General features: G+C 39.1%; 1 protein-coding gene across 2 annotated transcripts in view; it reads right to left on the reverse strand.

Moving 5' to 3' along the window:
- SHANK2 (SH3 and multiple ankyrin repeat domains 2) overlaps window positions 1-19,286 on the reverse strand; it is a 274,462-nt gene that overhangs the window by 191,339 nt on the left and 63,837 nt on the right. The window contains exons 1-2 of one of the 2 annotated variants that reach the window (XM_065636009.1): window positions 6,645-6,681; window positions 2,933-3,242 (exon numbers count right to left, since the gene is read on the reverse strand). In XM_065636009.1, coding sequence (XP_065492081.1) covers window positions 2,933-3,242; window positions 6,645-6,681 — 347 coding nt within the window. Of the gene's footprint in view, window positions 1-2,932; window positions 3,243-6,644; window positions 6,682-19,286 lie in introns of those variants that run through there. The other variant, XM_065636008.1, reaches the window with a different exon arrangement.

The following is a 19,286-nucleotide window of genomic DNA, read 5'->3' on the forward strand; positions in this document are numbered from 1 at the left end:
TCTTCTGCCTCTCCTGGTAGCAGCTACTCACAATGTTACATCCCAGCATCTTCTTTAACTCCTATCACAGAAGATTCATTCATTTTCTCTCTTACTGAAAGAAGAGAGGGAAACGGCACATTGATCCTTCACACTGAATGCATCATTTCTCACCAGACAGGCCTAATAATAGAAATCAGGGCTGCAACATGGGATAGGTGACTTCTTCAAAAAAGATCCCTTCTGTCCGCCCTCGTCCCCAGCTTGGGCTCCCAGCCCAGCAAGACCCATGTCACAAAGGAGCAGGAGGAAGATGTGGAAATTTCAGAAGACACGTGGATGTGTTTCACCCAGAAGAAGGTGGCCATCTGTGATGGCTCAATCCTTAACGAGGCTGTGCTGGCACCTCCTTTCACTAATCACTGTTGGGACAAATTCCATAGGAAGGGTGACCAGCTCCTGTTCCGCCCCCAGTTTCCCCCCACCCAAAACCAGTTTGGTATGAAAAGCAGCAGCCTCATAAAATGATGAACACCTGAGCCACACCAGCTGTAAAGATCACACAAACCCCTTCCAGCATCGCTTTCCATCCCTCTCCTTTCCACAATGCAGACCCCCACAAACCTCATTAACCCTTTGTCATACTCTGACCTTCTCCACTAATTAACCTACCCCTTCTGGCTGCTGCTGCTCCAGAACCCAATCTACTGCTATGTCAAAAAGGGCTTTTTCATCTAAAGGGAACGACAGCTTCACAGTGAATGTATTATTTGCAAATAATAAGCAGAGGCAGCAACAATTCCCACATTTAGCTGACAGCAAGTAGGTGGCCACACAGTTAAACAAAATCTGTGAGGAAAGTGTCATGAAAGGTGCCATTCATGACTGCAAAATGGGCCTGTGGCAAGAAAAGGCATTGCTCACAGGAAAAAACATATACAAAATCCTTTTAGTCGTCTTTAAATTTAGAGAGCCTCCAGCTCTCTTCTCAGTACTTGGACGTACTCTGGACAGCTCTGAAACAAGTCTTGATGGTACGTAGGAAACTCGGCAGCTGGGTGGCAGTTTAAGTGGCTGTGATACTGATGCACTAAGAGGGAGACCAAAATTCTATTTCCACAAAATTTCAGGCATTACATTGGTTGTCACTATCAGTTGTGCTAGTTTTCAAAATCGTGTGCTCTCAGAAAGGGAAGAGGAAAGGGGCTGAACAAACTCAAAGCAAACAAATGTTTCCCTATTCAAAAACATCTTTTAATTGTTCCCTCCTCAAAGGATTATTTATACTTCAAGTGTTTGGAAGTGCATTATCCCAGGAATATTGACCAAAAGGCACTTTGAATCACTTCCAGCTAAGATAATCATTGACTCTAAGGTTAAGCCTCCCAGTCTGGTGGCACCAGCAATATCCAGTGCAATACGAGGACACTCATTCTCTGAAAAGCACCTCGCAGCCACCTCCTCACCTAAGTGAAGCCTCATTACAGAAAACAAGTTTTTAAGCTGAGACAAGTCCCTGGGAGGAAGTATCACCCAAATTATAATCAAATCAGCTTTTGCCAATCTTGTAACCTACAACAATGTTAAGATGAATTCGCTCTACTGCATGAAACCACTGGCATAAGAAATGTGCATCCTGATCCTTCCAGTGATTCCTACATTTCAGACATTATTTTATTCTTACTCTCCAGCATTATTGTTGCTATCACAAATAGAGCTTGTCAGTTTGGGTGCCTACAGCCAAGGAGAGAAGGATGTGCAAGGTAACAGGTGACAGTCTCAACTACATGAGGTTTTGTTTTACTGGCTTGAAAACTTGAGTAAAGATCCATTACACCTACAAATGACAAAAAGAACCCAAAAGCTGCATTTTTTAACAATACTCATGTCCTTTTCTACTCTGAACAGTGGCTATTTTTTTACATTAGCAAACAGGACAGACAAAGCCTGATATTTAAATGACCATGGAATTAAATAGCTTTGGCCAAAACATTTAAGCTCGAATTCTGTCCATCAGTACTCAGCTCTGCCTCCCTTCATTTTTGCAGTTCTGAGCTTTAAAAGCCCTCGTCCTGGTGCAGCTCCATTGCCTGCACACTTGATAGATATAGTTTCCAAGTCCTCCACAAAGTGGAGCAGTAATTGTCTATTCATAAAGCTGAAGCCCCCATTTGTGATCAAAACCTAGACACAATGCCCTGTTTTATTATATTACTTACAATACCTACATCACTCTAATTAGTCAGGATTTACTCTCCAGTGGGACATAGCTGCAGGGCATTTGCAGAGAGTGCCTGCTAAATCACATTTGTAATTCACGAGGAAAGAAAGAGCAGCAAAGTCATGGGGTATGCAAAACCCCACAGCAAGGATAATCATGAGAGAAGCCCATGACATGAATCATTGTCATCTCAAGAAGCCCACTTTGCTCTTATCCAGGCTCCTACACAGCCCCACTTATTCCCCAAATTATTCCCTCTATTTTACTCTTTGTTCAGCACACATCTACAGACAGGAGAACTTAAACAGTCTCTGCTTCATCACCCATGAGCAGCCCCAACAGAGGTTTCAGGCAGCACCAATAGTTCCATGAACGGGCCAAGTATCTCAGAAACATTTTACTCTGCTGTTAAATGCAGTCGTTATTTCATCTATTTAAAGATCTTGAGAACTAGGCGCTAGCACCTTGATTTGGAAGTGCAAATTCAGTGCTAAGTCACTGCTGAGCTTTGCTGAACTTTAAAGTCTGCCTGGCTGCTGGAGCTCTGTGAGCAAACAGCTGCCTTTGACTGGAGCTTCCAATTAAAATAATCACACATGGACATGTCCCACTGTGCTGAGATTTTATTACCTGTACATTAGATAAAGTGGGCATATAAAGAGTATAAAAGAACATGGCAGCCCAGCATGATAACGTTAGGGGGATCTCATGTGCAAATAATCAAAAAGTCACCTGATGTGCCTGTGCTGCTGCCTTTTGGCATCCTCTCCCAGCCTGTTGAGGGATGGCGACCGGCTCCGGGAGGACGGAGTGTAACTCCCCACAGTTTTTACAGTTCCATTAGGATTATTCTGCATCTGTTGAAGTAGATGAGGTGAAAGGCTGCGGTGTGAAGAAGCAGAGGAGGAGGCTGACCACTCGGGGAGGTTGTTGACGTTCAGATTGTTGTCGCTGTTGGAGCGAAGCAAGATCCGAGGTGCTGCCAAGGTGCTCGGGGGTCTCCGCCTTCTGTTTGAATAGGTGGGAGCCTCTCTGAAGGGCACTGTGTAAAGAAAGACATCCAGGGTAATCTCAGATGATTTCACCATTTATATGCGTTTACCAACCCATAAAAAGATTTAGCAACATATGGCATTGTTTATTCTGCAGAGACAAAAACTCTACCTTGCCTGCACAGCTAATCGCATTTGTTATCTTTAAAACAAGACTAAAATGGAAAACAACTGGGCAACGTTAACCTGTTTACTGGCTTTAATAAATAGTTAGGCAACACCAGAGGCATGAGTCTGCTGAACAGTCTGAACTATGGGCTAGGAAATGGGAAACATCTCATTATTGCCAAGTTTGAGTCTCAGAAAGTTCCTGTTCACACTATGTTGTTGTATTTGATCAGAAATACACAGAACAGGGCTGGTGGGGAGAATTTTTGATGCGTGAACTTCTAACTTCTTTCTCCCACTGGCACCCAAACTGGGAGAATTTTGTTCCATCACAAATTCAGGCCTAACCTGAAATCAGAAGTGTTAACAGTCACCTTATCCCCATCTTCCAGGTTAAAAATTGAGGACACAGATTTTTCTCCTGGCAGAACTCTATTACATTGCTGTAATCCCCAGGTATTCCTCTCTTTCTAATCTAGGCACTTCCACCGCATCTATTACTATGGTATATAGAACATATTACCCGAGGGTAATACACTCGCTCCATCACGTGCCGCATCCCCAAGAGAACAAGCCTGTATTCAAAGGCTCCAATATACCACTTAATGAAATAGTCATAACAGAAAACAAAAGCAAGGGCAATAAAAACATAATACAAACCAGAGGGCCCATCATTTCATCAGTGTTATGGCCACAGCGCTGCGGTCACACGAGAATTTGTACCAGCAGACGCTACATTTTCCACATCTCCTTTTCTCAATGTAGTAGGTCAGTTAGTTCCAAGTGCAACTTAAAAGGCAAATTTCCTAATAAAAGGCACCCAGCTCTCACTAGATGTGATGGAGTTTCCTACCCATATTTTAAGGTAATAAAGGATCTGTCTCTGAAATACTCATGCAACTACTCTCATTAATTTATTTCAGTGGAACTCGTGGGGTCACAGGATTTGATCCAGGGTGCACATATTTACGTCTGAAAAGTTGCAGTAGTGTAACTAACAAAAGGCAGCCAGGCATTATTCTGAGGACTTTATCAAGCTGTTGTAATTTTCAAGAAATCATATTGCAATTGGGAAAGAAGCCCCACTAAATATCATCCTACATGTCTAAAGTGCCAGTAAGTGCCATTTATAAAGTGCCAGAAATGTCTACGCATTCAATATCCTTCAAAAACACACAATAACCAGAATAAGAACGTCTGTCATACCGTGCAAGTAAATAAATTCACAAAAATATGAATATACATAGGAATCAATCTGCCCTGCCTTGAAATACAGCCTTTAATTAAGAGAACACAGCAAAATTTAAGGTTTCAGAGCAAAACTGAAAGAATACTTATAACATAAAGACAGAACTGCAAGTAAAAGAATGGTTTATATAATTTTCACCGGAATCAGTTTATGATTAACTGTGACCAAATGTTTTACAAACACAAACTTTCATTGGTAAACAGCTCAGCAACATCAGGACAACCAAACAAGAGAACAGTGTGCATAGAGAGAAAGGGCTTTAAATTAATTTCCATAATATTTCATTTGAAACAAGGTGGAAATAAGGGAAGTAATCTTTAAAAGCTGTTAAAGGGGATAAAGCTTAGAGGTAGAATATTTATGCTATAAACTAATTTTCAGAATATTCCAACTTTTTCATGTTTTTTACAGCTTTCAAAGCAGCACAGTATGCCACTGAAAGCACCTTGGTGCTCCAAATGTGAAAGCCCCGGTTAGTACTAACTTAAAGAAAACTCACAGCACTTTTATTCAAAATTGACATATACAGATCCTCAAGATTGATGTACATATATGACACAGTCGTGCCATTTGTGCATTCCTGTATTTTTGACATTTGGAATACAGCTCTAGAAATCATTTCATTGAACACAGTGATCTTTCCCAGGTACGATAAAGCAGAATAGCTACTGTAGTAATTTGAGTAAAGGAGAAAGCACACAGAACTGAATAGAGGGAATATTTTGTACATACAGGTTTGCTACCTGAAGGTCTAATGCTGTTGCCTTTGGGTCACCAAAGTTTGTCTCGGACTTCAGTAAAAATTAGATGTGACTCTTAGATTTTAGTTTTTTATGACGTTAAACAGAGGAGACTCCAAGCCCACCAGCCAGAGACCAATAAATCTGAATATTGCCAACGTTTTGGGGATGTTCACTGCAACTTTTGAGAGGCTGGTGGGAGTGGGAGGGAGCACGAAGGGCACGGTGACAGGACGGACGGAGAATCGCTGAGCACGTTTATACCGACAGATTTTAGAAAACACAAAACTGGTGCATTCATTCCTTTGGAAAAACAGGGTATGTTTTGTATGTTAACACACTCTCCAGGTACCAGACTAAATTAAGTTTTTTTCCCTTGCATACCTTAGGATTTTACACAATCATTTAGGAGTTAAGCTTTTGCTTTGCTATTACTGTTCTGTTCTTAAGGAGACAACTACAAGCAAAATTAGCCTTTACTACAGAAAATAAACGGAAAAGCAGACAACTAATTACACACATTGACGGGTGTCTAACACAAATCTTTTATAGAAAGAGTTAAAAATAAGCATTTCCGTGCCTAACGTGATTAATATTCCACCCAACTGTTTCTTTTCCCCAGCAATCTGCAAACTGTAAGTGGGTGGATATTTTTTTTAGCTGCTTCTTATAGGCATTATTTATATTATTTTCACAATTAAAAAAACCACAAAACATTACACCAGAAATTGATGAAATGCATATGTCCACGCTGTAGCCCCTGTTGGACACTGTTTTTCCGTAATATTTCACCATGTTCAGAACTGTAAGTATAACTGCTGCAAAACTTGTTTGGGAAAAACACTTGATATAAAATGACATGAAAATGTCTGAACTAATTTCATGCCCCTAAAGTTTAAAATTATCATCCCTAAAAGCATATCTGAAAGTACCAATTAATCCTTCCTCCAGCTCTCAGGATTCTATTCCTGGCATTTCATGCATCTGAAGGGGCAATTCAGCACCATTCACTGCCAGAATTCACGAGGAAATTCCTCTCGTGTCTTTAAATGCATTTCTTAGGGAAGAAAAACATTTTTACAACTACTTGACTCTTCAGAGAAAAAATTCAAATTATTAAAGTCACATCCAGCCTTAACAATCAGTTGTCTAAATGGACTGTTTAACATAAAATAATTTTAAAAAAATAAAATTGCAGGAATTGATTAATGATAGAGTCACTAAGCCGATCATATTAAATGTACACAAGAAAACACCGGTCTGAAACATCAAAGTGTTCTGCTTTCATCGCTTACCTTCTTTCTTTGTGAAGGCATTTAACAAAGACTTCATTTTCCCTTTTTACTTTAGCAGCAGTCCCCTCATTATATAACCTTTGCTGGGAAGAAAGAGGCAACACAAAAGTATAATAAAATAAAATTTAAAAAAAATAAGAAAGCTACCCAATTTCTATGTGTTCAGGCTGGCTGCGCCCTGACATAAGCAGCAGGTTTCTGGGCACTGTGTAATTGCGAGCATCGCTGGGCAAGCAGCACCCGGCGTTCTGGTGACAAAGCCCACCCCACATTCTGTCTGTCAGCTGGGAGCCAACTGTGCAGAGACTGGAGCTGCTCATACACCAAAAAAAAAAAAAAAAAAAAAAAAAAAAAGGAAAAAAAAGGAAAAAAAAAATCTTGCTATCTTTCAGAGGATTAGTCATGTGAACAGCATCACCACAGCCCCGCAGACGATGCTCCCGCTTCCACCAGCGCCGCGGTTGTGCGGGAGCAAACGCCGGGTGAGGGAGGTGCAGGCGGCCGGGGCTGCGAGGGGGCCAAAAATTCACCTTGAATGAGAACTCGGGGGGAGCCAGGCGCGAAAAGGTGCTTCGCTTCGCAGGCGGCAGCTGGGGAGAGGAAAACCCTGGCAGAGATGGGAGCTGCTGGAGGAGTGCAGGCAGCTTCAAAACTTGCACAGCTGCCTCTCAGTGAGCAGAGGGTCTTGCTGCTTATTTTCTTTTTGCTATCTGTTTTTTGTTACCTGTTTGATTTTTGCTATTTTTGTTTTGTTTTGGCTATTTATTTGATTTTTGCTACCTGCTTTTTGCTATTTATTTGATTTTTGCTACCTGCTTTTTGCTACTTATTTCCTTTTTGCTACTTATTTCCTTTCTGCTACTCATTTGCTTGCTCGCTGCAATGCTCCAAAGAGGCAATTTGAGGAAAAGTACAAATCACACCAAGCTTCACACAATGACTGCGTTAAGAACAGAGATAAAACTGCCACTAAACAGAATATCTTAACATGGCCTATATTCCAGTCTGAAACAGATGAGATACAAGCACGATTTGTTTTCACTCCCATTGCACTGGAATAAAACAGATTTTTTTTTTTTTGTACAGAGTAAAAAATATGAAAATTTGACAAAGCTGGTTCACTAAATTCACTGCAGATGCCAGAAAATAAATAATTGTAGTTTTAAAATTACTAATTCTGAAAAAAAAAAGAATTCTATAGATAGCTATGCCAGCCAGTGCAAACATGCTCCCAGAGGAAGAGCAAATAACTGAAATGGGCAGATAGGAAGCAGGGGGGAGGTGCTAAAAAAAAATCACACAAATTTTAAACATAACAAGTAAAATGTAAGATATAAAGATTCCAAAGAACAGTAAAGTCACTGTATATTAAAAAAAAAAAAAAAACAACAACAAACACCTACATTAAAAAAAGCCCTCAAATAGTATAAACTATATAACAGCTAATAAAAATTTATTCCATTTCAGACATCTCTGCTGATCGCTAATGCATCTATTTTGAAAAACAGGTCTTATTCTTACTGAGAAAACTGCTTCATGAAAGACATAAAATAAATGACTAAAATAGATTTAACCTCTCTATGCATAATGACCTCATATTTAGCATAACACTGAAAAGAATTAGTAAGCATAAACAAATTGAATAGTTTAAACTTAACATTCCAGTGTTTAAATAGTTATTAATTTATAATGAAAGGAATATTGCTCTAAATTAATATAATTTTATGCTTTGATTCAACTTATTTTTAAAAGCAAGTATTCCTAGCAGAGTAAATATCAGACACAGCAAATGTACATGATTAAACGTCTTTCTTTGACAGGAAGAATTTTCTTAACTTTGAAAAGATGCAAAGCTTCCTGAAGAATAACTTTGAACTGCTATTCACTAACTTATAAGTATGTGCATTAATTAGCTCCCCAGAATAATCAATATCATTTTGAGAACAAGAGCTGCCATGCCAGAACAACCCTGCCACTAACTTGAATTTGAAGTTTCTGTGTGTTGCTCTTTCTAATATCTTCATTCAATACCCCTGATTACTTTTGGTGCTACAAATGAGAAAGGAACAAGAGGTATTAATAATATTTTATATTTCCATAGTGCTTTCTAACTAGAGTTAATATTCAAGAGCTCGTGAATTCTGCATGAAAACCTCAGAATCTGGTAGTGCTCCTATTTCAAATGGAGACCAACGCAAGTGAGTATTATGATGATATTTCCCAAAATGCCCAGGAAATAGGCGAAAAATCTTAATTTTTGCTTACTGATGAGGTTGAGATAGACCTTCCTAAAAGTTATGCAAGCACTTGCTGATGATCTTTACTTTAGCAACCACACAATAACGTGAGGGCTGTTGTGCTGCACAGCGTCTCCTTATCCAGGCATTGCTGTAACACCCGTGGGCACAGGATTCCTAGGAAGAGCATCTTCATTTTACACACTATAGGGCAATATTGATAACACAGAACATAGATCGGTCCCCGTATATTTCAAGAATTACCTATAACACCCATAGTGGGGAAAACAACAACAAAAAATCACTGCCTCCCTATGCTCAGTTCTGATAATTCAGAATAAATAATTACATATTGGATAAGCGTTAAATATCTCTCACGTTTCTCTAAGAAGAACATCCTGAGTGCTTTACTGAGAAGGTGACACTGGTGTAGAAACCCAGGAGTCAAATCCTCAAACTGCCTTTTTCTTTATGTGGGTGTCAGGATTTCAAAGTATCGATAACCCAAGTGCCTCATCACAGCAGTTCGGTGAGGTAAGGGTTAACTCAATTGTGCTCATTCATGTCTGTTCGTATACAGTAAAATAAAAACAGGCAACTGTAGTCAATCAAAATCAATCCCGGGGGTATTTTTATTAGATTCTTGCCAGAGCTGTAGCATTTCATCATCTAGAGGTTTCTAATCAGTGTTAGAAAAACATAAAAGTTATTAAAGTCACTTAAAATTACTGAGTTTCATGGAAATTGTGGGAACTCTTTCCGATCCACACCATCAGTTATATCACCTGATGAGTGATCTTTTTATCCCATTTTAACTGTCTGTCTTTTCTCCAACGCAGGAAATATAATTTCTTCCTACATGGCAGAGCCTACTGCAATAAACACTATTGTACATTTGGAAAATATGACAATCAAGGAAGTCAGTGAACTATTTGCAGCTGCAGTTTTGGGTTTTTTCTAGTTTTCACTAATAGCTTGTTAGAATTTGTTTCTTTTAGCTGAGGTCCAAAAATCACTGGTGTTGGGAAGTCAAAAAATAAAATATTCCAGCAGCTTCCACCTTTTCCTGAAAGATATTCTGCCTCACAATGGTAGTCTTGGTATTATTAGCTCAGGACAAAAACCTAATAATTTGACCATGCTAGCACACAACAATAATGTAACTCATAAGTCATTAGCATCCATAATCTAAAAATAATGAAGAACCTTGCAAATACAGGTGAGATAAGCTCTAATTCCCCTGCTTGTTCTGTAGGTGCTCAGGACAATGTCTGTGAGCTCTGCATGAGGAGAAGAACAAGCCACCTTAAACAGAAATCAAAACATGGGCTTTTAAGTTAATTTTGATTAGCTTTTTTTGGTACATTTGTAACATTAGGTTCCCAAATTTGCATAGGTATTTTCAGTCTATAGCTCCCATTAGAAATCTGTGGAAAACCAGTGGCTTGCATACTCTTGAGGATATATTTTTAGGCACTTAAATGCTTTTAGAAAAAGCAAAAAATTATCTGACCAAATCTACGCTCCTTCTTAATCATCCCACCAACACACCTCTAAGAGCAAGAGCTTCTCAGATAATGGTAAAACATAGTTATAATTGCTATGCTTTATTCTTTTTTTTTTAATTTTGTCCATTTTGGAGTTCTTCGCAGAAAAATCCCTTTAACTTGTATGCCCATCTACATTTTTGTTAAAAATACAGTTCTTAGCATGTATAAATACTTTTTTCTCCACTATAAAATAGGCTTCCTGTATGCTAAGGCACCAAATGGAGAATTAGACAAGAAAAGACAGATTCAAATATAGACCGTGAAGTACAGAAAGACTTCATTATAAAAAAAAAAAAAAAACAAAACACCAAAACCACAACCTAGATTGGTACAGTGCTTCTAGATTACTTACTTATTCCAGAAATCCCCAAGGTGGCCAGGAACACAGAAAGTGGGATAGATTCAGAAGGAATCCACCGCAGGAGACCAACTAAACATGTTTTATAAAGCAAAGGGGTTTTTGTGGGTGTTTTTTGTTTGGCTGGTTTTGGTTTTGTTTTGGGTTGGTTTGTTTTTCTGAAAAAATCTGGGAGAGAGAAGCATCTGAGCCCACTCAAATGATGCTCAAAGAGCCCAGCTGAGCTGACCTGCCATTAGTATCTCTCTTGCCATCGTTAGCATCTTCTTACCACCCAGCTACTACTGGTAGTAGCTCCTGTTAGTAGCCTGCAGGCAGCCAGTCCGAGTTAGATGAGTAGAATGGGGGCAGGAGACTGTGTGTAGGAAAGGACAGCAGAGGGATGGCTCAGGAACAGATGGCAAGAGTTATCAATTAGAAAGAAAAAACAAAAAAAAAAGGAAAAAGAATAGCGGTGCAAGTTCCACAGCCAACGTGCCAGACATCCCTTCTGACACCCGGCATTTCTGTGACATTGCTGTCCCCAAACTCTGCTCCGTGTGACAAGGGCCAGTCTCACTCAGTTCTCACCAGGAACATACACAGCATTTGCTTAAAAAAACCACCACCGCGGAGTTGGAAAAGCTCTCAGATAGCCAGCAAAAGCCACGGATTAATTAGAGGCAATTTTTTTCCGTGGTGGAGTGAACTGGCCGCTGCTGGGCTCTCCCATTCCGCAGAAAACACTTTACTCAATTGCTGCTATTAGAAGTAGTTTAATACCTCAGCACGTGAGGTGTATGTGTTTGCGGGTACGTTTCAAGGGAATTTAGAAGTTGATGAATGTCCAGTTGCCACACATAAATGAGCTTAAAAATCATGGGAAATGGAAATCAATCTCCCTTTCTTGCCACACTCACATGATTATAAATAAACCTTCACTAAGATTACAGCAGTAATGCAAGAATAACAATTCAAAGAGCTGCGATGATTCTGGGTGGGGGGCGTTCACCTCAAGGCTTTGCTTTCAGATGCGCACAGAAAGTCGAGAATATAGCGAGAATCTTCTATTTAGATTACATTTAAAAATGGCTAAGTATTGCTTAAAACTTGCTACAAGTCAGAGCAAATATCCGAGATCTCTTTGACGGGTTAGAAGATAACAGGTTTAAAAATTATGACCCAAAAGAGCTTGAATATCGTGGGGTTTTTTAAAAAAAAAAAAAGAAAAAAAATTACTGGAAAGCTCAATATGCAAATAGCCGAAAATATCTGAAGCTTTGACTGCAGTGATACAGATATATAAATTAGAATTTACCTGAGAACTGAAATAAAAACCTCCGTCCCCAAGGACGACGGTGTGAGGAGAACCGGAACGACGCGAGGTCAAAAGGCGGGAAAATGAAACCCTCCAATTTTGTGTGAAAGGCTGGAAACGGGGAGCAAACGATGGCCCGTAATGAGGGAGATGCCTTGCAAGCAGGGGCTTGAGGAGAGAGGAGAAGCAAATGCGATGACGGAGAGTTACAACAGCCGAAGGAGAATTTTAAAATGTGATTGAAATCCATCGGCGATGTCAAAGGAAGCGGCTGATTTGAATAAAGTATGTACGGCTCGCTTGCAGTGTAACTGCTGTAACAAAAAAGTAACTTATCCAAACAAAAACCTGTATTTTATGCACTTCTTTTTCTGCAGAGCATTCTCCCTCACCAGAGGTGGGGAACGAGAACCCAGCTCTGACAAGGATTTCTCAACTTTTTATATGCCCAGAACATCCCAAACCCCCCATTTCTCATGTTTGGGTTGAAAGTAACATCGAACTCACTCTGAAAAATACAAATAACTATGACAAATATTTGTATCTGTATTCAATACATTTGTGCACCCAGATAACCAACAATTTTCTTTGCTGGTTGGGAAGTCAAGGAAAAAGAAAATATTTTTTAGAAGTAAATATTTATTGTGAACCCTTTCAAAAAAAGGCAATGGGTGATTTGCAGCAGACCAAACACAAAACTACTTGTTTTAATTGATTTCTTTAAACATGGACTAGGCTCCTTTCAAGGTCTGTTTTCATCAGCAAGTAGAATTCATCCAGAATTCCTCATCTTTATACCACAGTGGACTATTAGCAACCAGCTCCTTAGAAGTGTCATTGAAGCAAGAGATTAACAATTTGTAGCATATCTGGACAGAAACATCTATTTAGCTCAGACTAGCAGCTTGAACTGAAAGCATTCAAGCGTGAAACCCTGAAGCTGCATTCTTTTACCTCCAACAATAAAAAAGAAAATACAAATCAAATATAATTATATCTAACTACGGATTCTTATGCTCTTTAAGTAAGCTGGTGAAAGGATGGTGCAATTTTCTTCGCTAATAATACACTGGGAAATCTAGTCCTGATGCAGCACCACTCAGAAGCGTTGAATTACGCAACAAATTAATTTTGTTCTTTCCATTATGTATATATTGAGTTGGGAAAAATATCATTTAACATCAGGGGATTGCGCATATCCCAACCCACATAGTTTACGCTGGAAAAAAAAAAAATAAAAGCAGCGTCAATCAGAGAAAGGAGAATTTCATGGCTGGTAGCTCCTGCAAACAAAGATGCCTGATTTTTTCTTTTGATGTCTGACACTGGTGGGCCTTGGACACAATATACAAATTCGTGGGTTGCAGTCTGATGTTGCAGGGGAGAACAAAGACAAATGGAACTACACAAGATGCTTAGAAAAACAAATGTAGCAATATTGGACTGCATGCTGTTTCTGTGTTCTGGTGTTGTACAGAAAACAATCTAATTTTGTCTTTGTGTAACTTTCCTCCTACCAAAAGCTCTCAACGAATTCCTTAAATCATTATGTTGTTCCAGGCTTTATTCAGTGATTTGCTTTCACTGCTTTAATCTAAGTGTGAACCTCTTTAGTAAATAGTGGGACAAAGCATCTGTGCTTCCAAAAGTGTTGGTGGATCATGTCAGTTTTATTTAGAATAACACCATTTTCATAACTAAAAAGTGTATATTGCTCTCAATGGGGAAAAAAAGAAATGGACTCTTATAGAAGTTACGAAATACATAATTAGCCAAAGTGGTCAAGCAGCTTGCCACAGGCACGTGCATTATGCTACTACAATTTATATAGACAATTGTAATTATTGGGAGGATGGGGTTGTTGGGTAAATTAACGTGTACTGGTTTAGGTGTCGGTCAGTTGGATCCATTTCTCCAGGCTTCTTATCTTGCAGCACCATTCCCAAGCACATCAGATTGGAAATGCATCCACTCTGCTCTGACAGCCTTTCACGATACCTGTGCAGAAGTCTGCACGACAACACAAGGTGTGTAAGGATGTAGAAGTGCATCTATACAAATGCCAGCTTTATGGCCCATCCTCGGCTCAAGTGGTTCTCAAACATATACTTACTCCTGATTTACTGCAGGCCAAATGACAGAAGAAACCAAGCCATGACATTAAAGTTCATGCATGACTGTGAGTTAGCCCACAGGAATTATAAGAAAATGACAAAGAAATAAACCCACAATATCTTATTTTGGCTCCAGCTCCTCCCTCTTCTTCAACTCTTAAATCTTGGTGTCCTTCGCTGCCATTTTTCAGACTTATTTTCCCTCCTTTTATGGCTACAGTTGAACTTCACTCCTTCCATCACCAGTTCCCTAAGGATAATCTATCTGTCCGCCACACAGAGCCAACAGAAAATAAACAGCAGGTAAGAGAGAATTTCTAGAAGATACCACATCGCGGCAAAGTCACATAAAATGAACAAGGACAAACGGATAGGGACAGAAAATGAGGGCAGCAAGAAAACAGTCTATGAGGTACCTCATGTAGAAGAGGAAGATCTATAGGAGGTGGCATCATGTAAACGTCTAATAATGGCGGGAAAAAAAAAATATCACCCATCTTCATATGCTGAAGTTTAATTGTGAAGAGAGGAGGGAACAATCAAGCAGTTAATATGACATTACTACACTTGTTAATACATTATTACAGCATCACAGACTGGTTGGGGTTGGAAGGGACCTCAGGAGATGATCTAGTCCAACCCGCCTGCTAAAGCAGGTTCACCTAAAGCATATCGCACAGGATCACATCCAGGAGGGTTATTGAAAATATTACTCTCAAAGTGCAAAGAGAAAATAATACATTGTTTTACTGAGGAGACATAGCTGGGCTTCACCTGTCAGCAAACAAACGAAAGATTGCGAAAGATTTTCATTCTACTGGTTGGCTTCCCACAGGTGTACACTACTTTGTGATGTGTTTAATGATAAAAACCTGCATTACCACTTTCATTCTTCACAGTAAAGCAGCCAAAGGAGCCCATTTTTATTCTGGCAGAGGTATTACCAACAAAACCATAAACTAAGTGCCAAGAGAACTAAATGGTTGACCCTGCAGCCTCCCTGAAGCTCATGAATCTGCAAGCAGTGTAAGGAGAATTTAAGGAGAGAATACTATTGGGGTCATGAGTGTAGAAGTCACCAACACCTCCATATCCCATAGACATAACAAACTAGAAAGTAAAAAACATTTAAGTAATTCTAGATGTAGCTTCTCAAATTGGGAGTTAGTGAAAACCATCATTATTGCACCCCACGTTATCCTCTGCACATGTGTTTGTTTCATTTGGGGTTTTTTTTTCCCCTTCCTATCTAGGGTAAGTGATCTTCAAGAATTCCTCATTTGCTCTTATTCTCATCATCTCAGTTCCAAATTGGACCTCGCACTGCGAGCACCAAGTAAGATATACTTACACTTTTGAGACGATGCACATTTGGGTTACCTGAGTAGAGAGTCTCTCCCTGCAAATTTCCAATCGTCTTTTATGCTGCAGGTAGTAGATATGCAATGCAACCATTCAACCCTCAAAATATCTTCTCTTCTAAATAGAGGAGAGCAAGCGCTATCTAAATCTATGTTGTCAAGCAGGATCTTTAAAAAATAAAACCCAATAATTTAAGATGATAATTGTCTCACTATCCTTAGTTCGATTTAGACATTTGGTGTTAAAAAGAAACTAAAACATTGCTGACTTATTCATTAAAATAACAGCATTTTAAATTATATTAGTAGCCTACATTTCTTCACCTCAAAAATAACTGTTAATGAATCATGCTGGTATAAATAAGAAAGGATAAAAAAAGAATGTATCCGCTGTAACAGGGGGTTATCTTTGTACAAATATGTAGGTGTTTGCAGCATTTGTAATGTTCTCAGTGGTTAATCCCATTGAGAAAGAGAGGCTTGCTCACTGATGAGTTTTTGAGGTGGATTAGTAACTGATGTCAGCAATACTATGGCTGCTTCTGGTTCAAGACATTATCATTTGCATTTTACAATGTTTGAAAAATGTAGAGGGAAGACTTTTTCCACCCCCTCCAGTGCAGCCTGTTTCTTGATGTCACCTGCAGATTAAGTTCTGAGTTGGTGCATTGACAGCTAAGATTAGATTTTCTGTAACAACAATACAAAAAAAGACCCTCTGGTTTCTATAGGTTAGTGAGTGAGAGCAGGTAAATAAGATCAATTGAAAGAATACAGAAGGTGCAAGCTTAAAAAAAGTAATCTTATGTACATACTATTTCAGAAATATCACTTATTCTTATGTTTCTGGCAGCAGTGGCAGATAGAGTTACATGATATTCATTAATTCAGTGGAAAATGCGTGGCTAACATCCAAGACACTACTATGAAAATAGAAGTGTTCTGGATATTATTTTGGCAGTCACACCCCCGGACATCATGAGTACTACAATAAAATTTGACTTCCATGTTCAAGTTTCAAAATAACTCTGTTTTCTTCCGGACAAGAAGCGATGCAAATAAAGTGAGAAGACAATGGGAAAGCACATCCCTAAAAAAGAATGGGATATGAGAAAGGAGAGTAATTGCATAAATAAGCAAATTGCCTATGTTGTTCTCTACTAAGCCATGGCATTTCAGGTGCAGATTCTTGATGTTTCAGAATGACTGCAGACTGTGTATTCAGGAGATAAATCATTCTCACGGTAGTACTACCTGTACATATGTGCAACTACTACATGTGTCCACTAGCACTTCCATTAGAAGAAGGATCGTTTGGCACTAATCACCTGGGATCCAGGCTGTTGTCATCTACAGAAACACATCTAAACTGGGTTAATGATGATTGTATTTGTATATTCAAAGGCACAAATTCAGGTGCGAGAATTTTAAGTAATAAACAGTACATGTTTATAAGCAAAAATAAAAGTGCATGAAGAATACGCTATGTATCAAAAGAGAAAAGTACATAAGGCAGAACAGATAAAACAGAGTAACACAAAATACGTATTTCAGATACGACATTAGGAAGCTTCAGTTGAGAAGCAAATTCAAATTACTTGCAATATTTTTTTGGTTTACTAAGGTTTGTAATAGAGATTTAAAATGAAGGAAAGATCCAGCCCTTGCCTCTACCAGTGGACACCAGATCCAATGTCACTGTGTTCCCAGCGGAGCTGAGGTCAGGAAAGCCCCAGACCACCTCCTCAGCCGGCCCATGACTGATGGAGGGGTGGTGGAAGAGAACAAGAATAAACAGACTTGTACGAAGTTGGGGAAAATTTTTTACAGAATCACTGCAACTGTAAACATTCCATAAAGTCTTAGGATCTTTTTCCTGGTCTAGAATTTGGCAAGAAATTTAGAAATGACTCACCCTATGTCTCCCTGGCTAGGACCATGTTTTCCTTTATGTTGGGAGGCTGCAAGGAACATCAAAGGAATTATCAGCAGAGAAGAAGAAGGAGAAATAAATGGGACTCACAGGACACATCTGAGGTCAAGAAATAAACTATAAATGGAAGTGGAAGGACTGGAAAATAGGAAGAAAATACAGTGACATTCCAGTGATTCCCAGTGAATCTGGGAGATATAATCTGGAAGAGATTTTCGATGGAGAAAATGAAAATGGATTACTACTTTAAGATGCCTAGGAATGATAGTACTCAACAACTCAGGAAAGGGTATATCGTGTAGTATACAAACAAGAAAGCAGCGTACATTTGGACGCTGCACATTGCACAGAGGAGTAAGGTGATACGAAGCAATTCCTACAGCTTCTGCTCAAATCTTATTCAGATTCTGAATATCAGACACCAGTTAAACAAAGATTTTTCAAACCATATAGAAACAAAAAGCAATATAGTAAATAATTAAGATGCAGGAGTGACTAATTAGTGATTTAAATTTATGTAGGCAAGACTACAAAAAGTAAATGTTCTGAGCAAGCTCCCGTACCATTCACAGTCACAGAGTTTTGACATGGGTTTAATGTGGAAGAGATGTACCTCTTATTCTACAGGTTGATAAGTAATTAATAAATGAGAAAGACAGCTGTTTAAATCCTAGTCCCAGTAAAGGTGGCATGTCTTTTGCTATGGCCTCTAAAGGGACCGGCCCCAAGTAAGTGGAATAATCTGTTGAGCAAAAGTGAAAAATTTCATGACTCTAGGCAGAAATTGCTGGGAATTGTCTTCTCCAGAGCACAACTCTAACAGAAGAACCCAGTAAATCTTCCATTTCATTGTTCAAACGTTATCAATATTGCAATAGCCAAGGTTCAAAATATTAACTAGGAAACTCATTTTTAACTAGTGCTCCACTGGTTCATTATCTTAAAAGAATGGGCACGGCTTTCTTAGTACTTTTTTCAGCTTACATGATCAAGACGCTTAGCACTTAGAGTTTGTTAAGGTTTTTTTTTTTAAAAAAAAAAAGAAACTATATGAGAATTTCTGGTCATTAACTGACAGGAATGGATGGCCTTTTCTTAAAGTACATACTGCTAGTGTTAAATAACATCATAAATGAAATACAGGTTCTCTCTCCTTATCACCTCGCTCTGTCTTGATGTGGATTTTATTTTCGGATCTCACTAATTAGGCCTTACAGACCGATTATAAACTTCATCTGTGTTCCTTAAAGGGCTGAACTGTCAGGGCTGTTATTGTCATGCACCATTATGGCTGGGAAAACCTTTATCTGTAAATTCAGTGGATGTGTCTTCTCTATTATGTCACTCTCCTTCACAGGAAATAGGGGCAGGGGGAAGCAGCTATCTCCCAACTGAAATTCTGCAGCTGACGATCATTTTCTTGGCTTTTACATTACTACTTTACATCTATCAATATTCTGTATCTTCAACACCTACCTAGAGTCAGCGGCAGAACAAACCCCCCAACACACAACTGTTAATGCCATGTAAAAAGTGCATCTGAGTGGGACACTATGAAGAAAAGACACCCAAACACAAAGAAAAAAAGGAGAGGAAAATCCCCAAGGTCTAGAGACTGGATTAGCAGTGACAAATAGACCCCACAGGCACATAACAGCACATAAAAATAGTGTAAAAATGGATATTTCAGGAAACTGGCTGACAGAAAACAACACCGCAGCTCCAGAAATGCCTGCAATGAATGGACTGGAGTAAGGGACTGTGAGAGGTGGCTGAAGGTGTTAAACAGGAA

The sequence above is a fragment of the Caloenas nicobarica genome, chromosome 5, assembly GCF_036013445.1.
Source record: "Caloenas nicobarica isolate bCalNic1 chromosome 5, bCalNic1.hap1, whole genome shotgun sequence".
In the NCBI taxonomy this organism is placed as follows: Eukaryota; Metazoa; Chordata; class Aves; order Columbiformes; family Columbidae; genus Caloenas; species Caloenas nicobarica.